We start from the raw sequence: 26,861 nt of genomic DNA on the forward strand, positions 1-26,861 counted from the left end.
AAAGTGCCTGCTGCTGGCAACGAATGACATACAAGGGGAGGGAGAGCAGAGGGAAGGAGCTGTTAGCTTACCAGCCGATGGAGCTTATCGCTCCACTCCCTTCGTGACGCTGGGAACTCACAAGCCTATAAAATGTGCCTTGGCTCCCAGTCCCCTTCTCCTTGAGCAAAATCAAAAGCAAGAGGCTGTACAGAGGAGAAACAGGATGCTGTTCTACTCCGAGGTAGCTCTCTTGACTTGTCTGTTAGAGCATTTCTAACAGTCTGAACAGCATAGCCAAAGATTCTTTCTAACAGAGCTCTCCTTTCCAGCACCTGCTGTGCTGCCTTACTTCCCCTTCTCTTCCTTCCCTCTTCTTATCTGTTGGTGGGTCTTTGGGGGGGTTGGGATAGGGATTTGGGAGAGCTACATCATTCCTGGAAGAGGGGAGAGAAACACCCAAGATGACTTCGGTCCCCACCGCCAAGTGGAACATGAGCATGAGCAGCAGGTGGAACGTGAGCCTTGTTGAAGCAGGTGATCCCTGGGGACAGGCTCTGGAAGCACCAGCAGCAAATGCTTCTGCCCCTGTAGCCTCCTCATCAGGCAACTTCTCCAATCAGTTCGTGCAACCTTCCTGGCGCATTGCCCTGTGGTCTCTGGCTTACGGTGGCGTGGTGGTGGTGGCCGTTTTTGGGAATCTGATTGTCATCTGGATTATCCTGGCTCACAAGCGCATGAGGACGGTGACAAATTACTTCCTGGTGAATCTGGCCTTCTCTGATGCCTCCATGGCTGCTTTCAATACTCTCATCAACTTCATCTACGCGCTGCACAGCGAGTGGTACTTTGGAGAGGCTTACTGCCGCTTCCACAACTTCTTCCCAATCACAGCTGTCTTCGCCAGCATCTACTCCATGACAGCCATCGCTGTGGACAGGTGAGACAAGAGAAAAGTGTAGGGGTGAGAGGGTGAGATCAGATTCTCTGCCAAAATAAAAATGCACAGATAACAATCATAGTGATGAGAGGCAAAGATCTCAATAGCTCATGCATTGTGCTCCTCTGTGCTTCTTTAGGATCTCTTCCTAACACACTTTTCCTCCTGGTCTTTGGTCTTTTTTCTTCAGGTTTCCATTGTTTTTATTCTTCTGCTTTCTTTTATACCAAAATTTCCTCTCTCTCTTTGACTTCAGCTGTGCTCCATCTTTCAATACTTATTCTGTAACAGCAACTCAGGGTTTTGCTTCCCACTGTGAAAACAGTCTGTCTCTCAGCCAGGCATCTGATATATACTGATAAGCAGTTGCAGAGTGTCTGTGTGTAAAGGGAGAGGATTTCAAATTTCCCTCTTTTCTGTATTTCTGCAGATGGCAGAGGCATTTGCCTCCTCTTCAGAAATCACTTCAGATCCCATTTTTAACAGCTTTTCTCACAGTCAGCTCTGAGATGCTTTGTTCCTGCTGATTTTAACTAATGAGACTATTTACATTACCATCTGTGCATATCTAGAGGTCTGGTAAGAACATAGTTTCAAAGTGCTCAGGTTTTTTCTGATTTCTTGAAGCAAAATAAAGCTTTGTGACTCTCAAAGGAAAAACATTTGGGAAAAACTTTACCTTTGTAGTCCTGACAATAATGGAATAAGGCAGTTGTAACATCCATACAGCAGAGGGAAGATGTAGTTGCCAGTTTCCTACACAGATGCATTGATGGACTCTGTTTCTCAGAGAGTGCTCTGAATCTCCCCTGGGAAACGTTTCTTTATTATTGTTTTCACATTTGCTGTGCTGGAGAGATAACTTACTGGGGGTTTTTTTGTGGGTGTTTTTTTTTGTTTGTTTTTTTTTTGTTTTTTAAACTGATTTGTATTTCAGGTCTTTTACTCCTCTTAGCAATGCACTGAGATTATTCACTAAACTCCTACATATTCAAATCACATTATACATATTTTCTGAATTGACTTATCAGAACTGCAGTATTTCCAACTGATGGTAGTTCAGGTTTTATAAGATTCAATCCACTTTTTAGATGTTATTTCTCATTTCCAGGTTAAAAGATTGGGAAACACTGTTGTGCCTTTTGTACTTGTGGACAAGTTCATAATAATACTTTTCTTTTTGCCCTACTAATAGAAAATTTTCAGGGGCTCTCTTGGCTAAATGCATTTCAGTTCTGTAAAGCTAGGAAGGAAAGAGCAAATTAGATTCTTGGCAACTCTTGTACTTTTTTGCTCTGAGGATGGGAGAAGACAAGGAAATCAGCACACTTTCCTCCTGCTAGTGATGTATCTTCTCAAATGTCAATCCCCATTAAAAATTGAGAAGATTGTGTAACACCAATGCTACCACCTTTGACCAGGCAAAGATTTTTTCATTCTCTTTTTGAGTTTTGCTTAAGACTGTCATCTAGCTTGAGGTTTTCTGAAACATAAAACGGCTTTAGGTGAAGTATTTAACAGCTAGAGCTGCATATTGAATAGTTGCTGCTGCAGCTCATCAAGTCATTAGTTGAGCAGTTACAGGAATGCTCTGACAAATGTTTTCTTTCATTTTTTCCTGACAAAATTATCCACAGAGATGTAGTACTTACTACTTTGGTAGTTCCTAAATTTATGTTAGGAAATTGGGAACAAAAGTGAATACAGTTCCTTAGGAATCCAAATGCATTTCCAGAGTGACAGAAAATAGCTCTGCTCCACACTGACTAAAAGTGCAATGGACAGATACATCTATTGGAAATGTTTTCCTTAGTGTAGCAATGCAAAATGTTGGTGCTCAGAGGTGAGTAAATAGCTACTGTTATTTGCTCTGATCTAGTTCTTGCCAGAAAATCCCCTGAAGAAATCACTATGTTACATCCTCCAAGTTCACCTGCCTCCAAAGGCAAATGAAAATCTTCTCAATGAACAATGGCATAGCCGTGTTTAGGTGAACTCTCTGTAGTATCAAGCAGCATCATGTAAAACAAACAGAAGAGCAGTCTATCCCTCCTTCCCTATTCTCACTGCTGTTCCTTTTATATCAAATCACACCTGATGCATTTAGTGCCTTTAAATATTGCCTGGCTACCTCTGCAAAGCAATTCTGCCAAGCTGAGGAAACCTATGGGTCAAAAGAGATCCCAAGGAATATCCTTGGATGTACAGACTGCCCTATTCCAGGGCAAAGTTCTGCTGGATGGATGCCTTTTAAAACTTTTGTTCCCCGTTTGCCTTTTGTAAAAGTTCAGCCATTTTAACCCAGTAAACTCATCCTTACACATTCTTTTAATTAAAAAAATTAAAACAACAAAAGCTACAAATCTGGATAAAGCTGCTAATGGAACTGAAATGGTGGGATCAGATGATTTTCCTTTAGAAATTGTTACCATCTCAAAATACGAAAGGTCATGGGTAGTAACTCACTAAAAAGTATTTTGTGATATGCTCCACTGCTTGCTTTAGAGCATCCAAATGTTCATAGAGTGTAAATGTGTGACTGTGAACCTGGACATCACCGAGCAGAGGTCATGGGCAGTACAAGTTTCCTTTCCCATCTGGTTCTGTAGGACATTCTAAGATGTGTGAATTGTGAGATTACTGGGCTGACACCGAGTTTTGTGAACTATGCGCTTCCTGCAGTGGGGGTGAGCTGCATCTGGAGCTGACGATTAAAGTATCCAAGACTGAAGATCCTGGTCCTTGAACACAGACTCAAATTCATGTGGCTTTATTCACACTTCTGACCAACCCTTCCTAGTGGGTTTTTTTTCCTGCTTCCTCCTTCTTTTCCAGCAGGCTGTTTGCAGTCTACTGCAGAGATGGCACAGGTACTCAAACCAAGTTGTTTCAGGCACCAGAAGCAGCAGGGATTTTACACTGTGCTGCAGGCATTCATTGCTGCATTTTTCTGTAGCTCGCACTGCACAGTTCCATTAGTTCCAGTGCAACAGTTCCTTTAGCTATGTTATGGGGATAAACTGGTAAATAGTCCAAGATAAACTGAATAGGAGATAATTCTGGAGCCAATATGCCCTTGTCACTTACCAGCGCATGATCCTAAAGGATCCATCCATGATCCTAAACTCCATCTGTGATCATGGCAATACAGTGTGTGACTGCTGTACAGTTCTTGGACATACTAATGACAGTAAATTATGCACAATTTAGGCCAGCTAGTACTGAACATCTGCTTTCCTTTCCTACATGATCTTAGCATGCAAAGAAGGTGGCTCAGGTATGCCAGCAATTACTTTTGAGGCCAGAGATTGTTTCCTTATACAACCTGTTTTGTGTGTAGGCCTAAAAATTCTCTGCAGATGCTTGATGATTACAGTGGAAGTTTGGGAATGCAGCAATATAGCACAAAATAACATGTCTTCATTAGAGCACTTAGTACTATGCATTTTCCCCTGGTTGTAGCACATTTACTGTATTACTTTCTCAGTTACTTTTCTCTCTGCAATTCCATAATGATTTTCACATGTCAATGAATTTAACTCTTCGTAAAAGCAACTCCTCGTGACTTAAAAGTATTCTAATAGCAATCATGAGTAGTTGCTTATCCTATTCATATCTTACTATTTCTTTTCTTTCTAGTACACCTGAAAGTTTTTGGTCTTTGAAGGCCAAAAAAATTTTATTTTATTTTATTATTTTATATAATAATAATATATAATATCTATTATCTATTATATATTATATATATAATATATATAATTTATTATATATATAATATATTATATATATTATATATATTAATTATTTTATATAATAATATTTTATTAATTTTTTTATTCATTTTATTTGACTTTGTATTTATTATTCAATTTTATTTCTCTGCTTGCACAGTCTTCTCTCTTTTTTAATGAACCTTAGTATTACCTAGTTTCTAGCAAGCATATGTTTATCCTTATTCAATACCTGTCATTCTAGTTTCCCATCTTATTTTCTCACTTTTAATATATTTACAGAAGCACACATATACTGTGTCAGTTTTCTCTTTTTCCTGTGACATTTTTCAGTTACTGATGGCTGTTAATAATCCCTCTATATACTCAGACTTCAGTGAAAGTAATGATACGAGCTTGTAACAGAAGATGGACATGAGACAAACACAGGATTCACCTCATAAAATAAAACCCAAACTCATAATATATACACACTCACATCCTGAAAACATCACTTAGGCTCTTCAATCTCTCCAGATGTATTCTGTAAGAGCAGTTATTATTGTCACAAAATAGTACCACATGCCCTATAAATTAATGTTACTGAAATTCTGAAGTAGGCAGTTGGCACAAAACTGTCTTATCTTTCCAGTAGAATACATTTTGGTATCACGCTCTGCCTGATTTCCCATTCCTGGGACAAATTGCTCAAGGCCTTCATGCACCATAAGCATTTTAAACTGATAGTCCTTTCAAATCATCTATTATCTGACTGTTGTTAAGTAACTGTTACCTACCTTGTGTGCTCAGAAATAATAAGGTACAGGGAAATGTGTATGTATAAAAATGATCTCAAACATTTCTGGCAGTTTAAGACATGGAGTGCACAGGGCATGACCCTGTGTTGTGATGATATGGCAGCAGTGTCAGCAGGATATGCACATCAAGATCTTTTGGTATTTGCAACCTTGAATGTGAGCCTGGCACCAAGTGTTTTGTGCTTGGCTCACTGGTGAATGGAGGAGGCTGAAGCAGTGACAGAAGGAAACCTGCACTGCCCAGCTACCACACCTGGCACAGAGCTCTGCTCAAACAGAACTGCAGCCTTTCGCCCCTCTCTCATTCCCTATCCCTCAGATTTAGATGTCTCAAAATAAATGGTTTTCATTTAAAAAGAAGTGAGAATTTGCACTGAAGACTTGTGTGAGAGAGATGAGCATCAGAATAAAAACAAAAAATTAGATGAGGTTTTTTCAAGTTTCTTGTGCTTCACAGGCTAGAGACCTCCCACTCATATCTGAGAATATTTTCACCATAAGAAATTGATAGTGCTTCTATTTTTTTCCATAAAATGCCATTTACTGTTATCTGGCATTTCCTAAAGCCTCTGGTGCCACATAACTACAGAAAAAACTACCTGCCATACCCCTACTACAATACTAAAGTGCAACACAATGTTTTTTCAAACTGATGGATGATTTCAAAATCACAACTTCAGGAATTAGACTTGGTCACTGCACATCACAAAGGGCAAAAAATGCAAGATATGCTTTAGAAATTATCACTATTATTTCTATTCTTACTTTGCCAAACTATAGAATTCAAAGAGAAAATCCCTTCCCTATTTCTCTGTCTTCCTCAAAGAGTATTTGAAGATGAAGCACATCTTATTTATGGGTTCCAGTATGTAGGCTGCCCTCTCTGAAAGCTACCAATTCTCAGAACTGGAGAGAAATAGGAGGGCATTAAGGGTTCAAATATCAAGAGCTGAAACACAAAGGACTCACCTGGGGGTCTAAAATATTTTTTGGACTTGACCATTCTCTTTCTCTCTTACTTAAGAGGTGAGATAGTTTCTGCAGAACACTTTGAAGCAATGGCAACAGGATTCTGAGGCCTAGGAAAAACAAACCTTTTCTTGCAATGGTACAATTTCACAGTGATTGGGCAAAAAGACAGGTCTTTTTTCCAGTTTTGGTCAAAATTCATGTCAGAGTTAAATTATTAAAAACATACTGGAAAAGTCTGGAAAAAAAATACAGGCATAACAGGTATTTTTTCCTTTTTGTTTTGTACTGAGTAAATATTCTATTTAATAAGCTGCTTTCAAAAGGTGCTGTAAAAAAAGAGGTTTATACACCAATATCTTGAGAAATATAAGGAACATTTACAACAGCAACAAGTCCCCAGAATTCTTGTTCCAGAGAGGAAATATCCACCAAGTTTTAACCTTATGTTCAAGCAAGAAGTTCATTTTAGACAGAGTCTTAGCCTTAAATGCATACTCTTATTTATAATTTAATGAAAATTATTAAAATGTGCTCCGTGGTTTACTATGCAATGTGGCCTGTGGTACTTTTAAAAGTTAGTCAAGGGTTGGGGTGATGAATTTTTGGGCGAGAGCAGTTTGTTTTGTTTGTTGATTTTCTTAAATATTATTGCCAAAACTCATGTTTTTCTGACTAATTTACCAACCAGGAAATATTTCATAAAATCATTCACATTCCTGTGTTTCCCTAAAACAAAATTATTTCAAGATAACTACAGAAACAAGAAGGAACCCATCTAGATGACAGTGGAAGAAAAGTAACTAACAGGGGTTATGCAGCTGGAGCTGTTTCTACAGACCTTGCACTGGTCCTCAACAGCCCACACAGATGATATTAAAAGGAGAAACAGAAACCTCTCTGTCAGGGGAAGTCAGTCTGTCATTTTATGACACAGGCCTTTTTTATCAATATTCATAGATATAGAATACATTGCATAAAATGAATTACATACTTATAAAAATCTAGCCCATTGTCAGTTACCAGATCCTCCTCAAGTAGAATGCTCTGTTTATGAGAGCTCAGCCATCCTGGAAACTTTCAATGTTACTGGTTTTAGGTTTTAGTTAAGAGGTGCTTGTAAGCAAGGCAATGGAAGCTACTTCTGATTTCAGAAAAACTCTTTCCCCCTGCTCAAAGCACAAATAGTCATTCACCCAGAGCAACACACATTCCTCTGGGTAAATCAAGGCCAAATTATACTCCTGGGATATTGATGTCTCAAATGTACCATGTGTTTACCTGTCATGTTGTCACACACCTCCTTTATGGCATTAGCTTTAAGGTGAACACTGCACAACAGGCCCTTCAGGGCACCAAAACCAGTCTGTCTCAACAGCCAGTTCTAGTCCTACAAAAATGCCCACAGCCACTCTTCCTGCAGAGAAAGTCAGACTAAATAAATGAATACAAACCAGTCACATAAGAAAAGAAGGAGCCTTGCTCTAGTAGGTAGCAGATATAGATTAAAGAATACAAAAGTTAAAGATTATGTTTTCATCATACAAAAAATGCCTTTTAAATCTCAGTTCATTCCATGACCTTTAGTCTACCCTATATAGCTTACATTTTGGAGGATTTTCCACACCAATATTCTAAACAAGGGCAGGGAATCACAGCAATTTCCTTAAGTTTTTTAAATACCAGTTGCTTCTAAATAGAAAGTCCCAAGATCAGCTTCTGTCTTGAGGGAATAACAGCTTTTGTGTATTCATGAAAGAAGCATGCTCTGCTGTCTCCTGTTGACAAGTCACTTACATACAAGCATTATGATTTTTCTCTGTCTCTTCCTTTGTCAAGTTCCAATTTCCTGTTACAATCTGGGATGATTACATTTTGCCCCATGTGAGTTTATAAACACATTGTAAACAGGTGAAACAAATCAATTAGGATGATTAAAGGCTTCCAGCTGGGTCTCCAAATGGGCATTTGCAGGATCCAATTTTAAACATCATTTTCTTTTAATAACATCTTGTGTATTTTTGCCACAATTTTCTAAATGATGTGTTAAAGATGAAAGGTCTTCCTGGCTGTATTAGCCAGTCTATGCTATTTTACAAAAAAGACAAATTAGGTTTATTTTTTATCTTTTCTATTGTTGGGACCATAATACACAAACTTCTCAAGCTTTTATAGTATTTAGCAGCTATTTGGCTCATGTTACTTGAAAACTGTAAGAGAGATATATGATTATGCTGCCATTCAAACTACTGGCTTAAAGAGTTTATCAATGATATTCAAAAGAAGACTATTTCTGTTTCAGAGAAAATAGATTTTCTTGATTTGGTGAACCCAAGACACAAGAAAAGAAGAGTCCAAATTGTAGACTCTAGACAAACAGAGCAGTTCAGAAGGGAACTGGATCTGTTCTGACCCCAGCAGCTACGAAAAGTGTGCAGCAGCAAGTACACCATGATGCACCAGCCCTTGTAGCATGCAGCCTGCATGATTTCTCATTAAACTCAGTGGAAAGACACTTGCTGACTTTAGTAGTAATCAATTAGGGACAAAGATTAACATAAGATAAAGGTGTAAGAGAAATGATGACAGAGGGATGTCATACGGCCACAAAAAAAAAATCATGTGCTAATGATGTGCATATGAAACTAAAGTGCTATCTAAAATGCTTTGGAGTCATACACGGAAGAACATGGTGCAGTTGTTGAGCAATCCACATTCTTGGAAGTGCTAGCTTGAACTCTACCTGTACATATTTCCATCCCTGCATTTCTAAATATGCATATTCAATCTTATAATTATTTTCCAAGTATAAATTTTTTGTTGGGTGGAGTAATAATAATTTTTTGCTTGTTGTGATGAGTATAATGAGTTCATTCCTTTCAGTGATGTATATTTTATATCCCTGCTTTGTTGTGTACAATAAGCTATCTGTGGCACTATCAGCAGCTCCCACTGGAGTGAGAAATCATTACAAGTCCCATCTTTAAATCAAACCACCTCAGTGGGAGTTCAGAGCCCTTTATTCAGCAGGGAACCACACTGCTCAAGCCTGGTGACAGACTGAACAGTAACTGTCCAAAGACTGCAAAGCAAATTGTCACAGCACCCCACTGAAAAAATGTCTGTGTGGCTCCAGAATGCTTTTCAGTGGTGTAACAAGGCTTCAGTTGCCTGTAGCCATTAGAAATCCTTCTTCAGCTCAAATGCCTACCATCTTTTACTGTCCCTGGAGAGGAGGTGTGGAGAGGTACAAGGTCTGTGTATAAATATCACAGAACATGGTGAACCTATGAGGGCTTCTGCATTTGTCACTGGCTTCAGAACAACTGCATAAATTTTGGGCACTATAACATAAAGGCATTACTCTATCTAGAGAGCATCTACAGGAGGACCACAAGGCTGGAGAAGGGTCTGGAGGGGAAGCCTTATGAGGAGTGGCTGAGGGCACTTGGATTGCTCAGCCTAGAGGAGGAAACTGAGGGAAGACCTCACTGCGGTCTTTACCATCCTCACAAGGGAAAGCAGAAGGACAGGCAGTGATTTGTTCACCCTCCTGACCAGTGGCAGGACTTGGAGGAACAGCATGAAGCTGAGTCAGGAGAGGTTTAGCTCAGGTATCAGGAAAAGGTTCTTCACTGTGAGGGCACCTGGGCACTGGAACAGGATCCCCAGGGAAGTGGGCACAACACAGCCTGTGTCAGCTGGATAATGCTCTCAGGCACACAGTGTGATTCTTGGGGATGGTCCTGTGCAGGGTCAGGAGTTGGACTCTGACTCTCATGAGTTGCTTTCAACTCAGCTTATTGTACGATTCTATGACGAAGCTCAGACTACTTGAAAGAACCGTGGAGTAGCAGAACAGTCTGTAAGACAGATGACACTGGAGCACCCAAGAAGTCCTACTGTTCCCCTTGCATGTTGTTTATGGTTGGCTGACTACAGTGAGAAAAACTCTCTGGGAGTCCTCTCCCATACAGCTGCAGAGGCAGAAGGGCTTGCCACCAAGCCACACTGCCAAAATGTTCTGGTTTTATACCACATCTACTTACCTTGGAATCTCTGCTATGCTAGGGCTGATTTCTGTCATGTCTTTTGCTCTCACATGACCCCCACTTTCCTTTCTTACTGTCTCCTCTCTCAACACAATTTCTATATGCTGTTATTCTACAATTCTCCTTTCTTTGCTTCTTCTCCTACTAGCTTCTCATTTTTCTCTTTTCACTCCTAGTTTTTTCAACAAACTGCTCCCTAGTCTCAGTTCTTTTGCTAGATCCTATATATCTCATAATTTTCCCTTTCACTCCTGGCCTATTCAAACATTTCTTCTATTTCTACACCATATTCAGCACCATTCACTGCAAAATTCAGATAGCATGTCTACTCTTCCCCCTTGTAACTGGCATTTTTCCATCTTTAATATATGTAAGGGTATCATACAGAGCAATCGTAATATTCAGGAGCAATATGTTCATTACACATACCCACTATCCTATCCTTAGCCTCCTTACTGATTTTCTGAGCAACACCTAAGCATGGAACCTCTAGCCTGTACTAGCAGGAGCTTTCATTCCTGCTGGAAGCACTCTTGCTGAATGGAGAGAGATCAAAAGCAAGAGCAAACCAAAAATTTAGTGACCGCTACTTCAGATTGAGCCTAAAGAGATAGACAAACTAGCCATAGATACTTGTAATGGCAAGATAACATTTACAGCAAACAAAATCATAAGCAGGAGCATGTGTGCCTCCTTTGCAAATGGCAGCTAACAGTGCAGGAAGAACTCACTTCTTTTCAAGGCTTCTTTTGGCTAAAGAGATAACATCCAGATTCTGTTCAAACATGGAGATAGTTCTTGACCTTCAATAAAGGCTCAATCCACATTTTCTACTTTACTTCTGGCAATGATGGTTTCCCTAAGAAAATGCTACCAAACATGTATGACAAATCTGAGTGAATGTAATAATTGCAGTTATAAAGCAATATCTCATTATGTTAATGAAGCAATTTTGTTTCTAAGAAAAGCCACTTAGAGAACTTACACTTACAGAACACACTGTAATTGTTAGTGTACCGGCAAAGTAGAATAACTTAGATTTGTTATCAAAGGCTCTGTAACAGAGCTGTCAATACTCTCCACTAAATCTATCCAGAACAAAGCTATTATTGAGGGAATAGTCAAAGCTCCCCTACTTCCTTTCCATTTTGCTTGTTAGAATGACTGCCTCTGACATATTTGTAATCAATCTTGTGCAATAGCTAGGCTGTTGGCTTATCATTCAAATTTGAACTCTAAAAATAAATAGCGCGCTTTTTATCTGATCCTTGGCTTTTGACTTATTTTCCTCAGACAGCCAGTTGTTAAAATTTCCATCAGTACAGCTGTATGAGTCACTTCACCCAAACAATCCATGTCTTTAAAGGGCAGACAGGGAGATAAAAAAAATTTTATCTTAGGCAACAAGAACTACTGTTGGTATCTATTGGGAGTAAGATTAATATAACTGGGAATAAGAATAATGTGAATGTAATAGAAATCTGACAATAGCACATAAAATAATAGCAATGTGCAATCTGAATAAAAGTAGCAATTTGAAGGAATGATTCCAGGCTAGAAGGAGATGTCTCAAGAATCTCACAATCATGTGAGATTATTATTTGCTTACAGCTTATCACTTACTACTAGTAAAGATCTTCAAATATTTGGACAGTGCTTGGCAGTCCACACAAAAGCCAGCTCAATTTGAAAGACAGGGCACATGACTACAAACTTGACTTCTTTACCGAGTGGTACTTACTCTTCAGAGGAGAAAGGAACTAGGTAGAAGAGGGCAGCAATCCAACTGCTGTTCTCAAGAAACAGAAGACACCCAGCGCTCAAAACTATTTCATACTAAGTAATACCTAACACAATAAAAAGCCAAAGGCACGTGAAAGAGAGGGGAACTAACTGTTACCCTACAGAGAAAAAATATCAAAGTGCAGTGAAAACAAAAAATTACCAAACTTGAAATTCCAGATATGGAAACTGATGATTCAGAACTGAACTGAAGCTGTTTTAGATCGCTCCCTGTTTCTGACAACACTTAGATGTTTTAAGATACTAGGGCAGTTATGTCTACTAGAAAAGGCATAGCACTATTATGACCAATGTTGGATTTATCACATATTTTATCATTAACTATAAACAGAGTTAGCTTTGCTAAAACAAATATCTGTTCTGTAATTACTCATCTGAATTTCCAAAAAAATAAGACTATCTTGAGTAAAATTTGTGTACCACAGCATGTAAATATGGATGTAAAAGATTACTGCACAAATTCTTACCAGAAACATTGTTTTATTAATATTATTCTTATTGCCTCATGGCTAATGTCGATATGTAAAAACCTTGGACAAGTCTGCCATGAACCTAGATGTGTACCGTAACAATTAAAATATATGACTCCATTTATTTGAAATGAGTATGAGTCTTTCAATTGCAGCAAACACAAGATATTAATCAAAAAATGGTTGATACAAATTTTGTGTCTTCCTTATTCCTTGCATCTGTAACAGAAATAATAAAAAAAAAACACAAAACAAGACTTGTTTTTCTATTACTGTTGATTTAGATGCTTTTTCTCATTGCTTTTTTTCCTAAACTTTTAATTGTAATTAGTTAAACATTTTGATTCTTTTTTTTGCATGTTCTTCTAAGGTTACTGCATACCTGAATTGCCAATACAATTATTGGCCAGGACAAAGAAGGCTATCCTTCCTGGGAGCACGGGAACTGAGACGGCAAATGAGATGTTTTCTTGCTTTATGCATCTACTTCCCTTAATGCTTTTACCAGTTCTAAACTGGCTCTTCTCTCAGTTCTCTGTATGAATCAGTTGCTCTGGTGTTCTTTGGCAGACAATCTGAAGTCAGTCTCTCTCTACTGAAATAAATGCATGTGGACTGTGGGGGGCTGAATACATGTTGTATTGTGAGATCAGTGTGTGTCTAGGTTACTCCAAACGAGCTGCAGCTGCAGGGTCCTTAGTTGGGCAACAGCTGTGGCTCGTGAGGGTAACTGAGATAAATAGGGGTGGGTCGAGAGCCCAGGAGGAGCCCCTGAGAAGAGAGAAAGGAGAAGAGCCCCAGCAGAGAGGGAAGAACAATGCTGCAGCCAAAGAGAGAGAGAGAGAAGGTATGGAATCCCCCGGACAGCCGAGAGCTGTGACAGCCTGAGAGCTGGGACTTTACGTGTATGGCAGCCAGAGAGCTGGGACTACAGAAGAGGCAGCCTGAGAGCTGGGACTGTGTGTATATTATAATTGTTAAAAGAAAAGGGGGAAATGTGGGGGGCTGAATACATGCTGTATTGTGAGATCAGTGTGTGTCTAGGTTACTCCAAACGAGCTGCAGCTGCAGGGTCCTTAGTTGGGCAACAGCTGTGGCTCGTGAGGGTAACTGAGATAAATAGGGGTGGGTCAAGAGCCCAAGAGGAGCCCCTGAGAAGAGAGAAAGGACTGTGCTGCAGAGAAAGGAGAAGAGCCAGCAGAGAGGCGAGAACAATGCTGCAGCAAAGATTGCAACAACTGGTGACCCCGTGTGAAGACGAGCTGCAGCCAAAAAGAGAGAGAGAGAAGGTATGGAATCCCCCGGACAGCCGAGAGCTGTGGCAGCCAGAGAGCTGGGACTATGGAATATCAGCCAGAGAGCTGGGACTTTGGAATATCAGCCAGAGAGCTGGGACTATGATAGAAGATAAGACAGCCGAGAGCTGTGACAGCCTGAGAGCTGGGACTTTACGTGTATGGCAGCCAGAGAGCAAAGATTACAACAGTGGACTTATCAGGTTCCTGTAGCTTTGGGACAGATGACTATTAATCCTGACAGCTTGGCTGCAAAATTTTGTATAAGAAATAAATGTTGTATGACCTAGCAGAGTAACAGAGGATTCAGCTGCATTGTGCTTTTCCACCAGGCTGTACAGTAACAGAATTGTCTAACTTTTTGCAAAATAGTTTCTCTACTGATAGCACATGTGATTAACTGGGTGTCCCATGGCTGCAAAATAATATCCAATGAACCTGCTTCTCCTTTCAGCGCTGCCTTCACTGGAGCAGAACTACACAAAGAGCACAGCAACATCAGAACTGCAGGAAGACAAATATCTCCACTTTTGCCCTAAGCTTTGGCTGATTCTAGATACATTTGAATTTCTGAAGAGTTCTTACACAGAGGTTTTTGCTTTCTTTTACAGATATATGGCCATTATTGATCCCTTGAAACCTAGGCTCTCTGCAACTGCTACCAAAGTGGTCATTGGGAGCATATGGATTTTGGCATTCCTGTTGGCCTTTCCCCAGTGCCTATACTCCATAACCAAGGTGATGCCTGGGAGAACTCTTTGCTATGTAGCATGGCCAGGTGGTCCAAAACAGCATTTTACGTAAGCTTTTGTTCTTTTAAACTTGTGCATGGTGGTGTTGAGACTTGCAATGGACTTGGCAAAATCTCTGGCATTGTGCAGATACTCTACACGCAGAATAACTAACAGCTTTGATCACTGAGAAATGCAGAGCCAGTTTTCTACGGATGATAAAGCATTATGTGTGATAAACTGAACAAATTTATTCTCTTGCACATCTGAGTGTGCTCCCTCCTGTGCTACATTTTTACCGTCATTGCTGCATGTAAGATCACTACTTCTATACAGACAGATGGTCAGAACTGGGAACATAACATGCAGTTCAAAGCAAACTTCCTCTTTATCCTAACCAGGAAAAAAAAAGGGCTTTCTAGTCTCTCCTCAGAATCATTTAGGTTAGAAAAGACTTCTAAGGTCATCAAGTCCAACCATGGACTCTACACTACCAAGTCCGCCACTAGACTATGTCCCTGAGTGCCACATTCACAGGTTTTCAATAAATCCAGGGATGGTGAATCAATTGATTCTCTGGGCAGCCTGTACCAATGCTTGACAACCCTTCTCGTGAATAAAATTTTCCTAACATTCAGTCTAAACCTTCCCTGGCACAGCCTGAAGCTATTTCTTCTCTTGTAACTAGGGAGAAGAGGCAAACATCCGTCTCACTACAATCTACTTTCAGGTAATTGTAGAGAATGAGAAGACCCTAACCAGCTGGTTTTTTCTCTAGAATTCTCCATGGGAGGGCTGGATTTTGCCACTTCATTCTGTTACTTATGTCAGATATTAGTCCAATAGAGAAAACTAGATAACCTGCAACTGATTCCACTTTCTGAATGTGAGAATATCAGTCAATTCAATTAAATATATCCTATTTGTCCCTCTGGTAGAGTTAGGAATAAGTGGCTACTTAGGCATCTATCCTTTCATGTCATCACTGACATTTAAGAAAAATATTGTGTTCAAGGCTGAAAGTCTGTGTAACTATCTGGAATCAAATTTGACCTTTTGCTCTTTATGAGGCAGGTGAAAGACATCCTAGTCACATATAATTTTTATCACTTTAGGAGCCACTCACAGACATTTCTCTTTAGGGCAGGAAGGTCACTCTCAGTGACTGTTGGGGATCCTTCACTTATCATTCACTAGGATTTCATCTGAAGTTGACATTTAACCAGGAACTAGCAGGAGGCAAAAGAAATGATCTTTGTTTTCCCAGTGCTGACATCAGCAGCAGTGACTATACTGCACACAGATTTGTGTTGTCTGTGTGCACAGATCTGCCATATGAAGAACGTTGGGTGATAGGACTCTTACCAGAGTTTTTGCATCAATATATCACTAAAATACTTATTTTCCTCTTTATTTTATGGTCCAGACTAGAGCTCCAAATGCCTAGCTTTCCCTCATGATACTTGGTTGTGCAATTAAATCAACTCATCTAGTTATGGACAAACCCACCCTATTCTGCAGTCGCTAATCAGAATAACCATAGAGTCACTCATAATACACTAGTCCAGGCTCAGCATTAGATACCCCACAAAGCACATGCATTAAAATGTACATAAATTTGCAGCGCAATTCCAGACTTTCAAAAAGACAGTGAAAACACCAAGGACTGGCCAGTTAATATAAAACATGCTTTGTGCTAAAATAGAAGTCTTGACTTCTAGAAGCCCATTCCATTGGTATAGCTCCTCTGAAGGCACTTACCACCTTACTATCTTTTCATTGCAGGTATCATGTTATTGTGATTGTGCTAGTCTACTGCTTCCCACTGCTCATCATGGGCATCACTTATTCCATGGTGGGAATTACCCTCTGGGGAGGAGAAATACCAGGCGACACATCCAACAAATATCACGAGCAGCTCAAAGCGAAGAGAAAGGTACTGTTCCAGTAAATCCCACTAAGTGAATACTTATAAAATCATCTGCAATTGTGTTGCAACATATCACAGTAAATTCTTTCAGAAACACCAAATCACCTGAAATAGCAGTAATGAGAGATCAGCTTCAATACAAAATTTGATTAAGTTTGACAAGTTGTCTTCTCTGTTCACTGGCTGTTCTTTTCATAACATTAATGTTTGTCATTAAATAAAGGAAACATTTGGGTTTTAACTTCTTACTCCACATGTAGCAGCACAGACTGTGCCTGCTATGTGGAAGCTAAGGCAAAAAAGTTTAGCCTTCAGAGAGCTAAGATACTGACTTTTGAACAATGGGCTAGCAGACCATTAGCTCTTGTTAGATAAGATTATTATCCTACTGAAACAAAAGTGAATCTTGCTGTAACTGTGAAGTGATCAAGGTCCATGCATATTTGAGATAAGAACTGATCAGCCTCTTTGTAATATATAAATTAGATTTTTAAACAATGACTTTATTGTGAGAAATGCAAACAAGTTTTCCCAGATATTTTCTTTCAATCCCTTTCACTGTAGGTATTGCTTAAACTAACTAGATTTGGGATTGCTTATGAACTACTTGACCATCTCCAGTTCAGTTTTCCTAACGTTGCAGTGCAATGAAGGTTTCTTTCCTACAACATTCTTTTTCTTAAACTAACTTTTCTTATTTAGTAAGACAGCCTTCTGCATTTTTATTTCTGACACAATTTTTTATACTAAAATCTATTTAACCTTTCAGACTTGAAAAAATCGTACCCTAATACAAACTTCTAATTCACAATGATGAGCACATTTTCAGTTGCCCAGTTTGCTTCCTGTTGCTGTATGTTTGAACAGTGGAATATGCTACTGGGCTGCAGCAACAGCAGAGTGGGGCATATTGGGTCCTGACAGAACATGAGATCTCCTGCAAATTCTGGAGAACACTAACATTTTCATTTCTTTCAGGACACTGCAGAAATAACTTTCTGTAACAGATACATCTTGCAAAAGCAAATGTGGAAGGGAAGTTATTAAATTATTGCAGAACCAGGACATGCCAGAACTGCAGGACCTGTTATCAAAATGACTAAGTAAAAAAATCACCTTGTGACATAGAAACTAGAGGTCTCTGAAGACCAAATCTGTTTTCTACTATATGAAACAGAGAGCCCAATTAAATCCCTTGAATACTTTAAAAGCAGCACCTGTTTAGAATTCTAAATATATACAAGAGACAAGGAAAAGCATCCCTAATTAAAGGATTTTAAATGTGAGAGTACAGAGATGCATACCTTCAAGACATGCAACAAGGGAATTAAATTATGTGCAGATATATTATAACTGCATCAGTGACTTTATGGGTAGAGCTCCATGACAGCACTCTAGCTACACTGCTGTGCTCTCCAACAGGATTTATGAAATAACTGGTATTTGGAAAGATGAATCATAATTGGTTATTCATGGAGAGGAACTAACAGACTGGAATCCAAATAAAGCCATAACTCAGCCCGCCTCTTATAACAGAGCTAGTGCTTTGCCCTTTTCAGACAGAGAAATAATCTGTTTCTCTTGCTATTTAGTATATAGGTATCAAGACATATGGAAAATCTGTGCACTTATAATGAAGGAGAAATATAAAATATCTGATTGTTTAATATCAGGCAATGTTACAGCACAAAGGTGTCTGATTAGGGTTGTTTGAAATTGTATTTAATATTAAGAAGTTAGTGAACAGTTGGTGCAAGACCTTTAAAAGAAACAATGTTTGCCAGCAAAAGATTTGAAGCTTGACGAAGTTGTTACTAGTTCAACAGATAGTCTCATCACGTCCTATATATGATTGGGCAATACAGTCTGAATCCTCCTGAAAGCATCATTCCTTCATTGGCGATGAAGGATTCAAAGAATTTCACACTGCACACTGTAGGCTTGACAACACAAAGTCATGCTTAGTATCGGTAAGGTCAAAGACCAAATATTTAGAAATTCAGGACTGGATGAAACTACAAAAACCTTTTTTTTTTTTTTTTCCTTGACACACAGCTCAAATATCTCAGGGATTGTCCCATTTAAATCTGCCTGGTATCAGTTTTTTGAACTTCTGAATATTTGCTACATGCGGGGACTTTGCAGCCATTATTCCTTCTTCTTAAAGCCCCTGGCATGAGACTGACTAATGTCCAGCTGAACATCATCTATTCTCCTGCAATTTCTATTTTCATTATATGGAATTATAGTCTCAGTGGTGTCACACATAACAAGTTTGTACAAGTGTCTCATAATATTATTATAAGATTTGCTAGGCCAAAATGTTCTTTATATCCACTGCAAATCCTTGTGCTCAGATGTTGTCTCCACATCCTGCTTTTGCTATCTAAAAAGTCCCAATCATTCTTTCAGCTTTACTTAAACCATAAGAGGGAATAATAATGTACTGCAAGTAAAATCAGTTAGTATTGTTTTTATCAAGATGTACAATTCTGATACAACAGTTTGCTGAAAAAAGAACATTTATTTCATGCTATAGCCTGGCCACAATGGGAAGAATACAGAGCAGCAGAAAATGCTCTCCTTAACTTCCGTATTTCCTTTACTGTTCCTTTTACTTATGACTGTTACTTTGTGATAGTATGTCACCAGGCATCTTTTTCAGTAAATTTCATTCCTCCACACTTATACTTCTGCATTTTCTTCTTCTCCTAACATACCTTGAGGTGTCATCTCAATTTATTTTAGCAATGAAGATTGATTAAAAGACACATTGTTTCAATGTATTTCTTTCTCTCAACTTTGAATATGAAATGAGAAAACAAGTCCCATATGCTTGCTTCTCACAGCCTCTGTGAGAACTCCGGTATGAACACTTCACACATATTTCTCTGGTTTGTTCTTTTTTCCTTTCCCCTTCTTTTCATAGATTTAGAGAAAGTCCAAGGAAGGGCAGCTAAAAATGATCAAAGGACTTAAGAAGTGATTAAAATGGCCTGCACTTTTTAGTTTGGAGATGAGGAGGCCAAGGGACAAGATGTCAGCATTTAGAGAAACACAAAGGTAGTGGATAAAGTGACTGAAGAATTGTTGGTCACCAAACCCTGAAATGCAAGAGCCAATAGGAAAGGAGCACAAGGCTGGTAGAAGAGAGAGCACTTTAAGAAAGTGTAATTTAAAAGTCAGTAAAGGGCATCTGAAAGGTTCTCCTGCCAGTTGCTTATTATCTCACCGATTTCAGAAAGGTTTTAGAAAAATTAACAAGCAATAAATTCATAAATCATAAAGTTGGAAAAGACTTCCACAATCAACAAGTCCAACCTCTGACTGGTCTCCACCGTCAACCAGACCACAACACTAAGTGCCATGTCCATTCATTTCTTGAACACTTTCAGATATAGTGACTCCACCACGTCCCTGGGCAGCCTTTTCCAATGACTGACAACCCTTTCAATGAAGAAATCCTTCCTGATGTCCAAAATTTCTCCCTAATGTCCAAGTAGATACTGAAAGGATGAATCAGAGATGCCCTCCTCTTTAATACAATCCTGGGCGCTGGGACAGTATCAGGAAAATAGAAGATGGAAAATTGCCAGGTTCATAGGGTAAACAGCACCTTCTACTGCCTCTGAGGCAGAACAGTAGGATAGATGGGGAGCTGTTTGATTTAGAAGGAACTGTCCTATGTCTTTATGCTCCTGTTTTTACATAGCAGTGTAGTCATAAAAACACTCTGATTTCTCACTGGCTTTTAGTGCCACTAAAAATGCAGGTTTTCCTTTTTTATTTCTTTATTACATATGAATAAATTACATGAAAACACATTAATATGTATTTTATACCACACTTTACAAAGAGAAGCACTAGTTAGAAATAATGATACTTTTGCTGGCATTAAAGAGTAGCCAAACATGTCAGACCAGAAAAAAAGAAGATTAATTGCTTCTCTATGGAGTAATTTATTGTGGAGAAGAGGCAGGAAAAAAGAGAAAAGGGAAAAAAAAAACCCAAGAAGTCAAAGCATAAAACATTGCAGTATGGCACCAAAACTCTTGAAATACTGAATTATGGGCTGACAGATTTGAAAAAACAAGACTCTACTCATCACATAAAGCTTATTCAAAATAAATAGGTGATGAAATATTACACTATGAACTCACTGATCAGATGATAGCCAATAATTAACCCTAAAATCAGAGATCCTTCTAGTTAACAAGCAACACTAAGCCTAGACAGACTAGGGTTAGATATTGCTCCATTCATAAAAACTTTTGTGAAAGTTTGCATCCAGCCATGTGAAACAAAATGTTTTGATACTCTGGGTACAAGGGTTTGTCTTGCATGTGACTTCCTACACCATCTTGAAACTTCACTTTTATCCTACACATTTGCTCAGACTTCTTCAAGGTTGGAAAGCAATTGCTTCCTCATGGAACTGCATAAAGACATGGTAAGTTTAAAATCTTCAGTCAGTTATTTAAAACCAGTTATTTAAGCAACCCATCTTCCAGCTTATCCCAGCATGGGAATCAGCACTGTAGTCTCCACTACCTTATATTTATATGTCATTTTCAAAATGACATAGGGAATAGAAGTTTAATGCAGCAGAAAGCAAATTTAACTTGATTATCCTAAATTCAATTAAATCCCCCTCTGCAGTCAACTACTCTACACAAATTTGTACTACAGATTTCAAGGGAAAGCCCAATCTTGACAGCTGACATCCTTATATATACTGAAACATCACCTGTGACTAGTTTTTAAAAGTCAGACAGTAAGAAACACAATTTTATGGTCTTTTTTTCAGGTAATGGTTTACCAAGGCTGCACACATGTCAAAATATTCACTACACATATTTAGGTGTGCAAAGAGAAGCAAATCCTAGAACACCCTGTATGTACAGTGAAGGCATCTTCACCCTACATACAGTCTAAGACTACAGATCACCCAGACCTGCCATGCAACAGATGTCTGCTGAGGAGAACTTACATTGCCATGGTGCCTTCCTCATCATTTATTTATTCATGGGTCATGAGTATTTCCACCTTGAAGATTCATTTGTGCTTTTGCACCCAGGCAGGAATGACTGCCATGGTGGTCAGACACACCTCTTCCCTTTAGCTGATCTTACATTTCTGGGAGTGATATGTGAAACTACCTGCCCATCCTGTTGTGGGGTAACAAGGTGCAGAAGCTCAGTTTGCTAGGAATACTGTGTATCTCCTGCCAAAAATAGGGGCCTATATAATTTTTTGGTCCATTGATATACATCTTCTGTAAATGCGTCTTCTCTTTGACTTTGCAGAGAGTGGCAATGAAAAAGTACAAAACAGACTAAATAAATACTAGAAGAGAGCTAACGTAGAAGATTAAGCTGGAGAAATAAACACTATTTTAAGAAGAGGTGATCTCAGTGATCTAACAGTCACAGCACTATGGCTTATATTGTAATGTGTGAGTGGCTGCGTGGCTTGACTAGCTGAAATTTCATACAGCTACAGTTAAATTACCATTTATCCAAAATGCTGATGCACAGTGAGCATCTTGCTGGCCAAAGCTCTATCATGATTGAAAGCCACAGGTGTACTTAAGTGCAGCCACATTGACAAATTTAGCAATCATTGTTCAGCACATTCAAAAAGAAAAAAGGCTTAGTAATATGAGGTTGAACAACTTGCCCCAACTACATCACTTCTGGGCAGTCCACTGCTCTGTTATCAGCCAACAATCAATAGAAACAGAGATGCTTTTTAAAGACTGCAGTCCTTACCTAGAAATGTCCCTAATTAATTCCTCAGGCAACTGAGGGTGTAACAAAAATATCAAAGTGGCAGCTAATGCTCATACATTGTGTTTCCCCTAAGCAAAATACAAAGTGACCAAAAAGTTTCTGAAGTGGTTAGTCTGACTTTATTATTTCATACTTTTAAGTCAGTCTCCTCTGAGGTTATAATCACATAGCCATGTATCTCAGATTTTGTGAAGCTACTCTCAAAATTAAACATTTTTCAAAATTTTCATATCAATGAGTCATGAAAAGTTATGTGTTTGACAATGTCACATTTCTTACTTAACGTAAGGAAAAAGAAAACAGGAAGAAGGAATTCTCCAATGGTTTTAAAGGCTCTTTAGAAAACAAACTCATCCTTTGTTTTCCAGACACTGGAAGATGTCGAACTGTGCTGCCCAGTGCTTTCTCCACTTATTCATTGAGTGTCAATTTGTGTACTTTCAATGGTAAAACATTAAATGAAAACAGAAGAAGAACCAGCCCTCAGGCCTGTCACCACAAACAACTCTTAGAGAATTCCATTGATATCATCTTAAATCTCCATCTTGTAAAAATCTCACTAACCACAGAGTTCAGTTTTCCAGCTAAAATTCTTTATAGACAGCTCCATGCCATTATTTTCAGTTAGCTTAATTAATTACTTAACATCCCTCACTGGTGTTATGTTTACAGATGCTTTTTTATGTCCATTTCTTCTCAGTCTTTGTTTACATTTGTTACATAAATGAAACTAGTGCTTCTAATCTTCTTTTATATAACATCTTTATGCAACAAGTGACCAAAACCAGACAAGGAAAGCCAGCAATGTAGTGTCACCATGGTCGTGCACAGGGGTAACTCCCTGTTTTCTACTGAGAATGCCTCATCTGGAACATCCTAATATTTCATTTTTTTTCCTTTCATGAAATGGATGACCTGGTCTTGCTATAATGAGTCAATAACATTTGTCTCCTCCTCTTTTGTTCACAACAGGCAAACAAATTCACAGCAGATAATTTTATTAGTCCTTAATTGAGCAAATCCCAGAATTTTGCTGAGTATGATGCTACCTGTGGACATACACTGTAAAACAACGCATCAAAACTAGCACAGTACCAGCGCAGCAGTTCCTATCTGCTCTGTGATATCTGTGACTGCCAGCACCCCACCAGGGACACAATCACTACTGGTACCATACAAAGTATATGAACAGCACTGTGAAACTTCATTTCTGCTTCCACAGTTCTTCCACATCACAGTTCCTTCTCACTTCTGCAGCAGCACAGTTGCTCAGAAGTGTCTTGTCATCAAATTTATCTGGCATGCCTTTATTTTGCTGTACAAAACTCCTAACACATGAAATTAGGTAGATCTCAAGATTGATGCTTAGAGAACATACCCCAGATTAGAGAGAGATTAGTATGAAATACTTTCAATAATTTTTTTTTCTCTCAACTACCTTTCCAGTGGAAAGTGTTTCCCAAATCAATAGTGAAATGTAACAGGCAAAATTACTTACAAACATTAATAACTAAAGATAGGTTTCCTCTCATTCTGCTTCAGGGCACCTCTCACTATGATATCCTTAACTCTGACTATTCACAGGAATTATGAAATAGCCTTCTTAATATGGTAGATGCAAACCAATCCTAATGAAGCTAAGCTTCACAAAGTGCAACAAATGCCTAAAATAAGGTTTGTAACCATGTAGATGGACTAAGTTACACGAGGAGATGTGACATGCTTCCTACAGAGCACAGATGCTTACCCTGCCTGCTGCCCTTCTCCATGGCTCTGCAGGTGTGAGCCAGGACTGGCCATTAACAAGGTCATTGGACCCAACTGCAAATGTTAGTGTCCCACTAACATTTTGAGCAGTTGTTCCATAATGATAAAGATAACTACCCTGCCAGATGCACCAGGTTGCTATTAACACTAAAGTCAAAGTCTCTATTTGCAAGTAATTGCTATTGCAGTCAAAAGTTTGCAGAATAGGACTTTTTTTTAAGCCTATTTTCTCTAAGTTTTTCTTAAACTTCCAAAGGGTAATGAGGGTCATAAAATCACATGAGTATCTTTCCTGGTGAAAATACTTGCAGAATAAGATAGTTGTTACTATTTTGACCAGTAATATATTCCCATAGCTATCAAAAATCTCCACAAGAATACAGAATACTAACATGAAACTAGCCTGATTTAGGCTTTTCATTTACAATTAAGTTCTTGCACAGTCATCACATTAATGACAATGTATGACCCCCTCCTTAAACACATACACACAAAGAGGCACCTTTTTTTCCATTAGGATGAGGCAGAATAACCAATAATCTTTGGTTTTACATTTTAAAAAGTTCTGTAAACTCTTTCTATTACCAAGTATATAGACTCAAAACCCACCAAAAATGTAGGGAATGAGCAAAGTAACTATTAATATTGTGAATCATGATTTCTATTTCACAGTCTCACTCTTCAAATGCTTAGAAATTGCCAAGGGAAAAATTGAGGCATGAGTATAGGAGAATTACTGTCATTGCATGTTAAACACAAAATATTTTTTACAGAGGTGTTTTATGGTCTTAGAACTTCAGGAAAAAAAGGATTCACCTATTCTCTTTTTCAAGATTTTTTTCCTAGCAATTTGTTCTCTTTAATGATCTGCCCATACCTTTGAACAAGATTTCGTACTGAGGTAGAAATAAAGTCAGACATCCTCCTGATCATTCTCTGAACATGACTGACACAGTGAAATATAACAAAATTATTGGAATTATTGCTCTTCTCTGCTCTCTATCTCCAAATAGCTACAGAACACTCAGCAGCAGTACCAGTTTCCATTCATTGCCTCAAGGTCCTAAAACTCAGCTATGCCCTGTGAACAAACACATCTTTCCACACCCATCGTCCATGCTTCAAGCAGCAATCACAGAGAAGTAAAAGCAGAATAAATACTAAAAATGGCTTTATACTGTGCATAAGCCTCGCCAGTTTACCTATTTACTGACAAAGTTTTCTGGTCAATACATTTTTATAGAACAGCTGGCAACATCTCCAGGTCAGGAGCAGATTTAAGAGACTGGTTCTGCATGGTCAGTGATTAGGCTCAGAATTGTGCACTTACAGTTGCTGTGATGTTTCTCATTATTTTTATATTTTCCATCACTATTGGCAGAAAATTTATGTGAATTATGAAGTCCAGGCACAGTCCTAGGGCAAAAATTTCTGCTTACTAGTGCCTCATATATTTAAGAATGGAAGTAACACTAGGTTAAGAGACAAAAAATTTCAACAATGCTTCACTCTAATGTAGGTGAGCTCAGTGTGTTTTCAAATGCATTGCTGAATTCAACTATACATGTTTGTTAATAATAAAACCAAGATACCTACAAGAAAGAGAAATGAAAGCCAAGTATCTCTTTTTCAACAATCAGATTTTCAACGTGGAGATTAAGATCTTCATGTTTCAAATGATGGAACTGGGTTTAAGATAGACTTCACTTCTTCTTTGCAGTTCTCCCCAAGTTCAAGTTTGGGACCTGTCCCTCCAGAACAATAACCTTAAAATGCCACATTCAGGACAAAGTGTGTTCTTCAAGTTATATGCAAATTTTTTCACCAGCATATAAACCAACCTTGGAAACTTCAAAAGGTCTTTTGTTGTATCATCTAATCTGCAGTCAAAGTCATCCCATTACATATGCTAAATTATGATCACATGAATATTCTTGTGTGTACATGGGTGCATAAAAACACATTTGTGTATATATACATACACACACACATATATATATACACACACACACATATATACAGAGAGAGTGCATAAGAAGCCACTTCCTCATCAAATCCCTGTAGGGAAGTCATGAACAAATAAATTTTAGCAGGAGTTTTCAGTCTGCTGAGCTTTCCAGAACACTGCCAAGCATCTGTGTGGTGGAAAGCCCAGGAAATCTGATACAGATCACTCATTTTGGAGGACTGCAGAGCCAAGACCTGTATATTCAGCAGAACAGAACTGCAGTTCCAGTACTACACCCACACACTTTGGCATTTGTTACAGGATGCTCTTCATGTCAAAACAAAATGTAACTCCAGCACAGGTTTTTTCTGAGTTAAAGCAGAAATCTACACACCTCCACACAGAGAGGTGTCTATGTTATGTCTATTAATGCCTTGTCCTAACAAATCTAATCCTTTCACTCAAGAATATAATTCTTTAGAATTAATAATTCTGTACTGCAACCTATTCAAAGCACCTTTATTTAATTACTAATTTTCTGGGGTGGATAGAAGTAGTTTACTTCCCCAGGTTTTAAAGCATGTTTCCTAGGAAACAGTTTCAGCCACCCTGGCATGGGTCAGCTCATACTTTATTCCGCAAATTGGGATACCACAG

General features: G+C 38.6%; 1 protein-coding gene across 3 annotated transcripts in view; it reads left to right on the plus strand.

The window, feature by feature from the left end:
• The first annotated feature begins 364 nt into the window (after positions 1-364).
• TACR3 (tachykinin receptor 3) overlaps positions 365-26,861 on the plus strand; it is a 39,033-nt gene continuing 12,536 nt past the window's right edge. Inside the window, exons 1-4 of one of the 3 annotated variants that reach the window (XM_014265449.3) lie at positions 365-919; positions 14,648-14,836; positions 15,456-15,497; positions 16,553-16,703. In XM_014265449.3, the coding sequence (XP_014120924.2) occupies positions 444-919; positions 14,648-14,836; positions 15,456-15,497; positions 16,553-16,703 (858 nt within the window). In that variant the 5' untranslated portion in view covers positions 365-443. The remainder of the gene's footprint in view (positions 920-14,647; positions 14,837-15,455; positions 15,498-16,552; positions 16,704-26,861) is intronic. The other 2 variants (XM_005484704.4, XM_026791996.2) reach the window with 2 other exon arrangements.

This window comes from Zonotrichia albicollis, chromosome 5, assembly GCF_047830755.1.
Source record: "Zonotrichia albicollis isolate bZonAlb1 chromosome 5, bZonAlb1.hap1, whole genome shotgun sequence".
NCBI classification, from domain to species: Eukaryota; Metazoa; Chordata; class Aves; order Passeriformes; family Passerellidae; genus Zonotrichia; species Zonotrichia albicollis.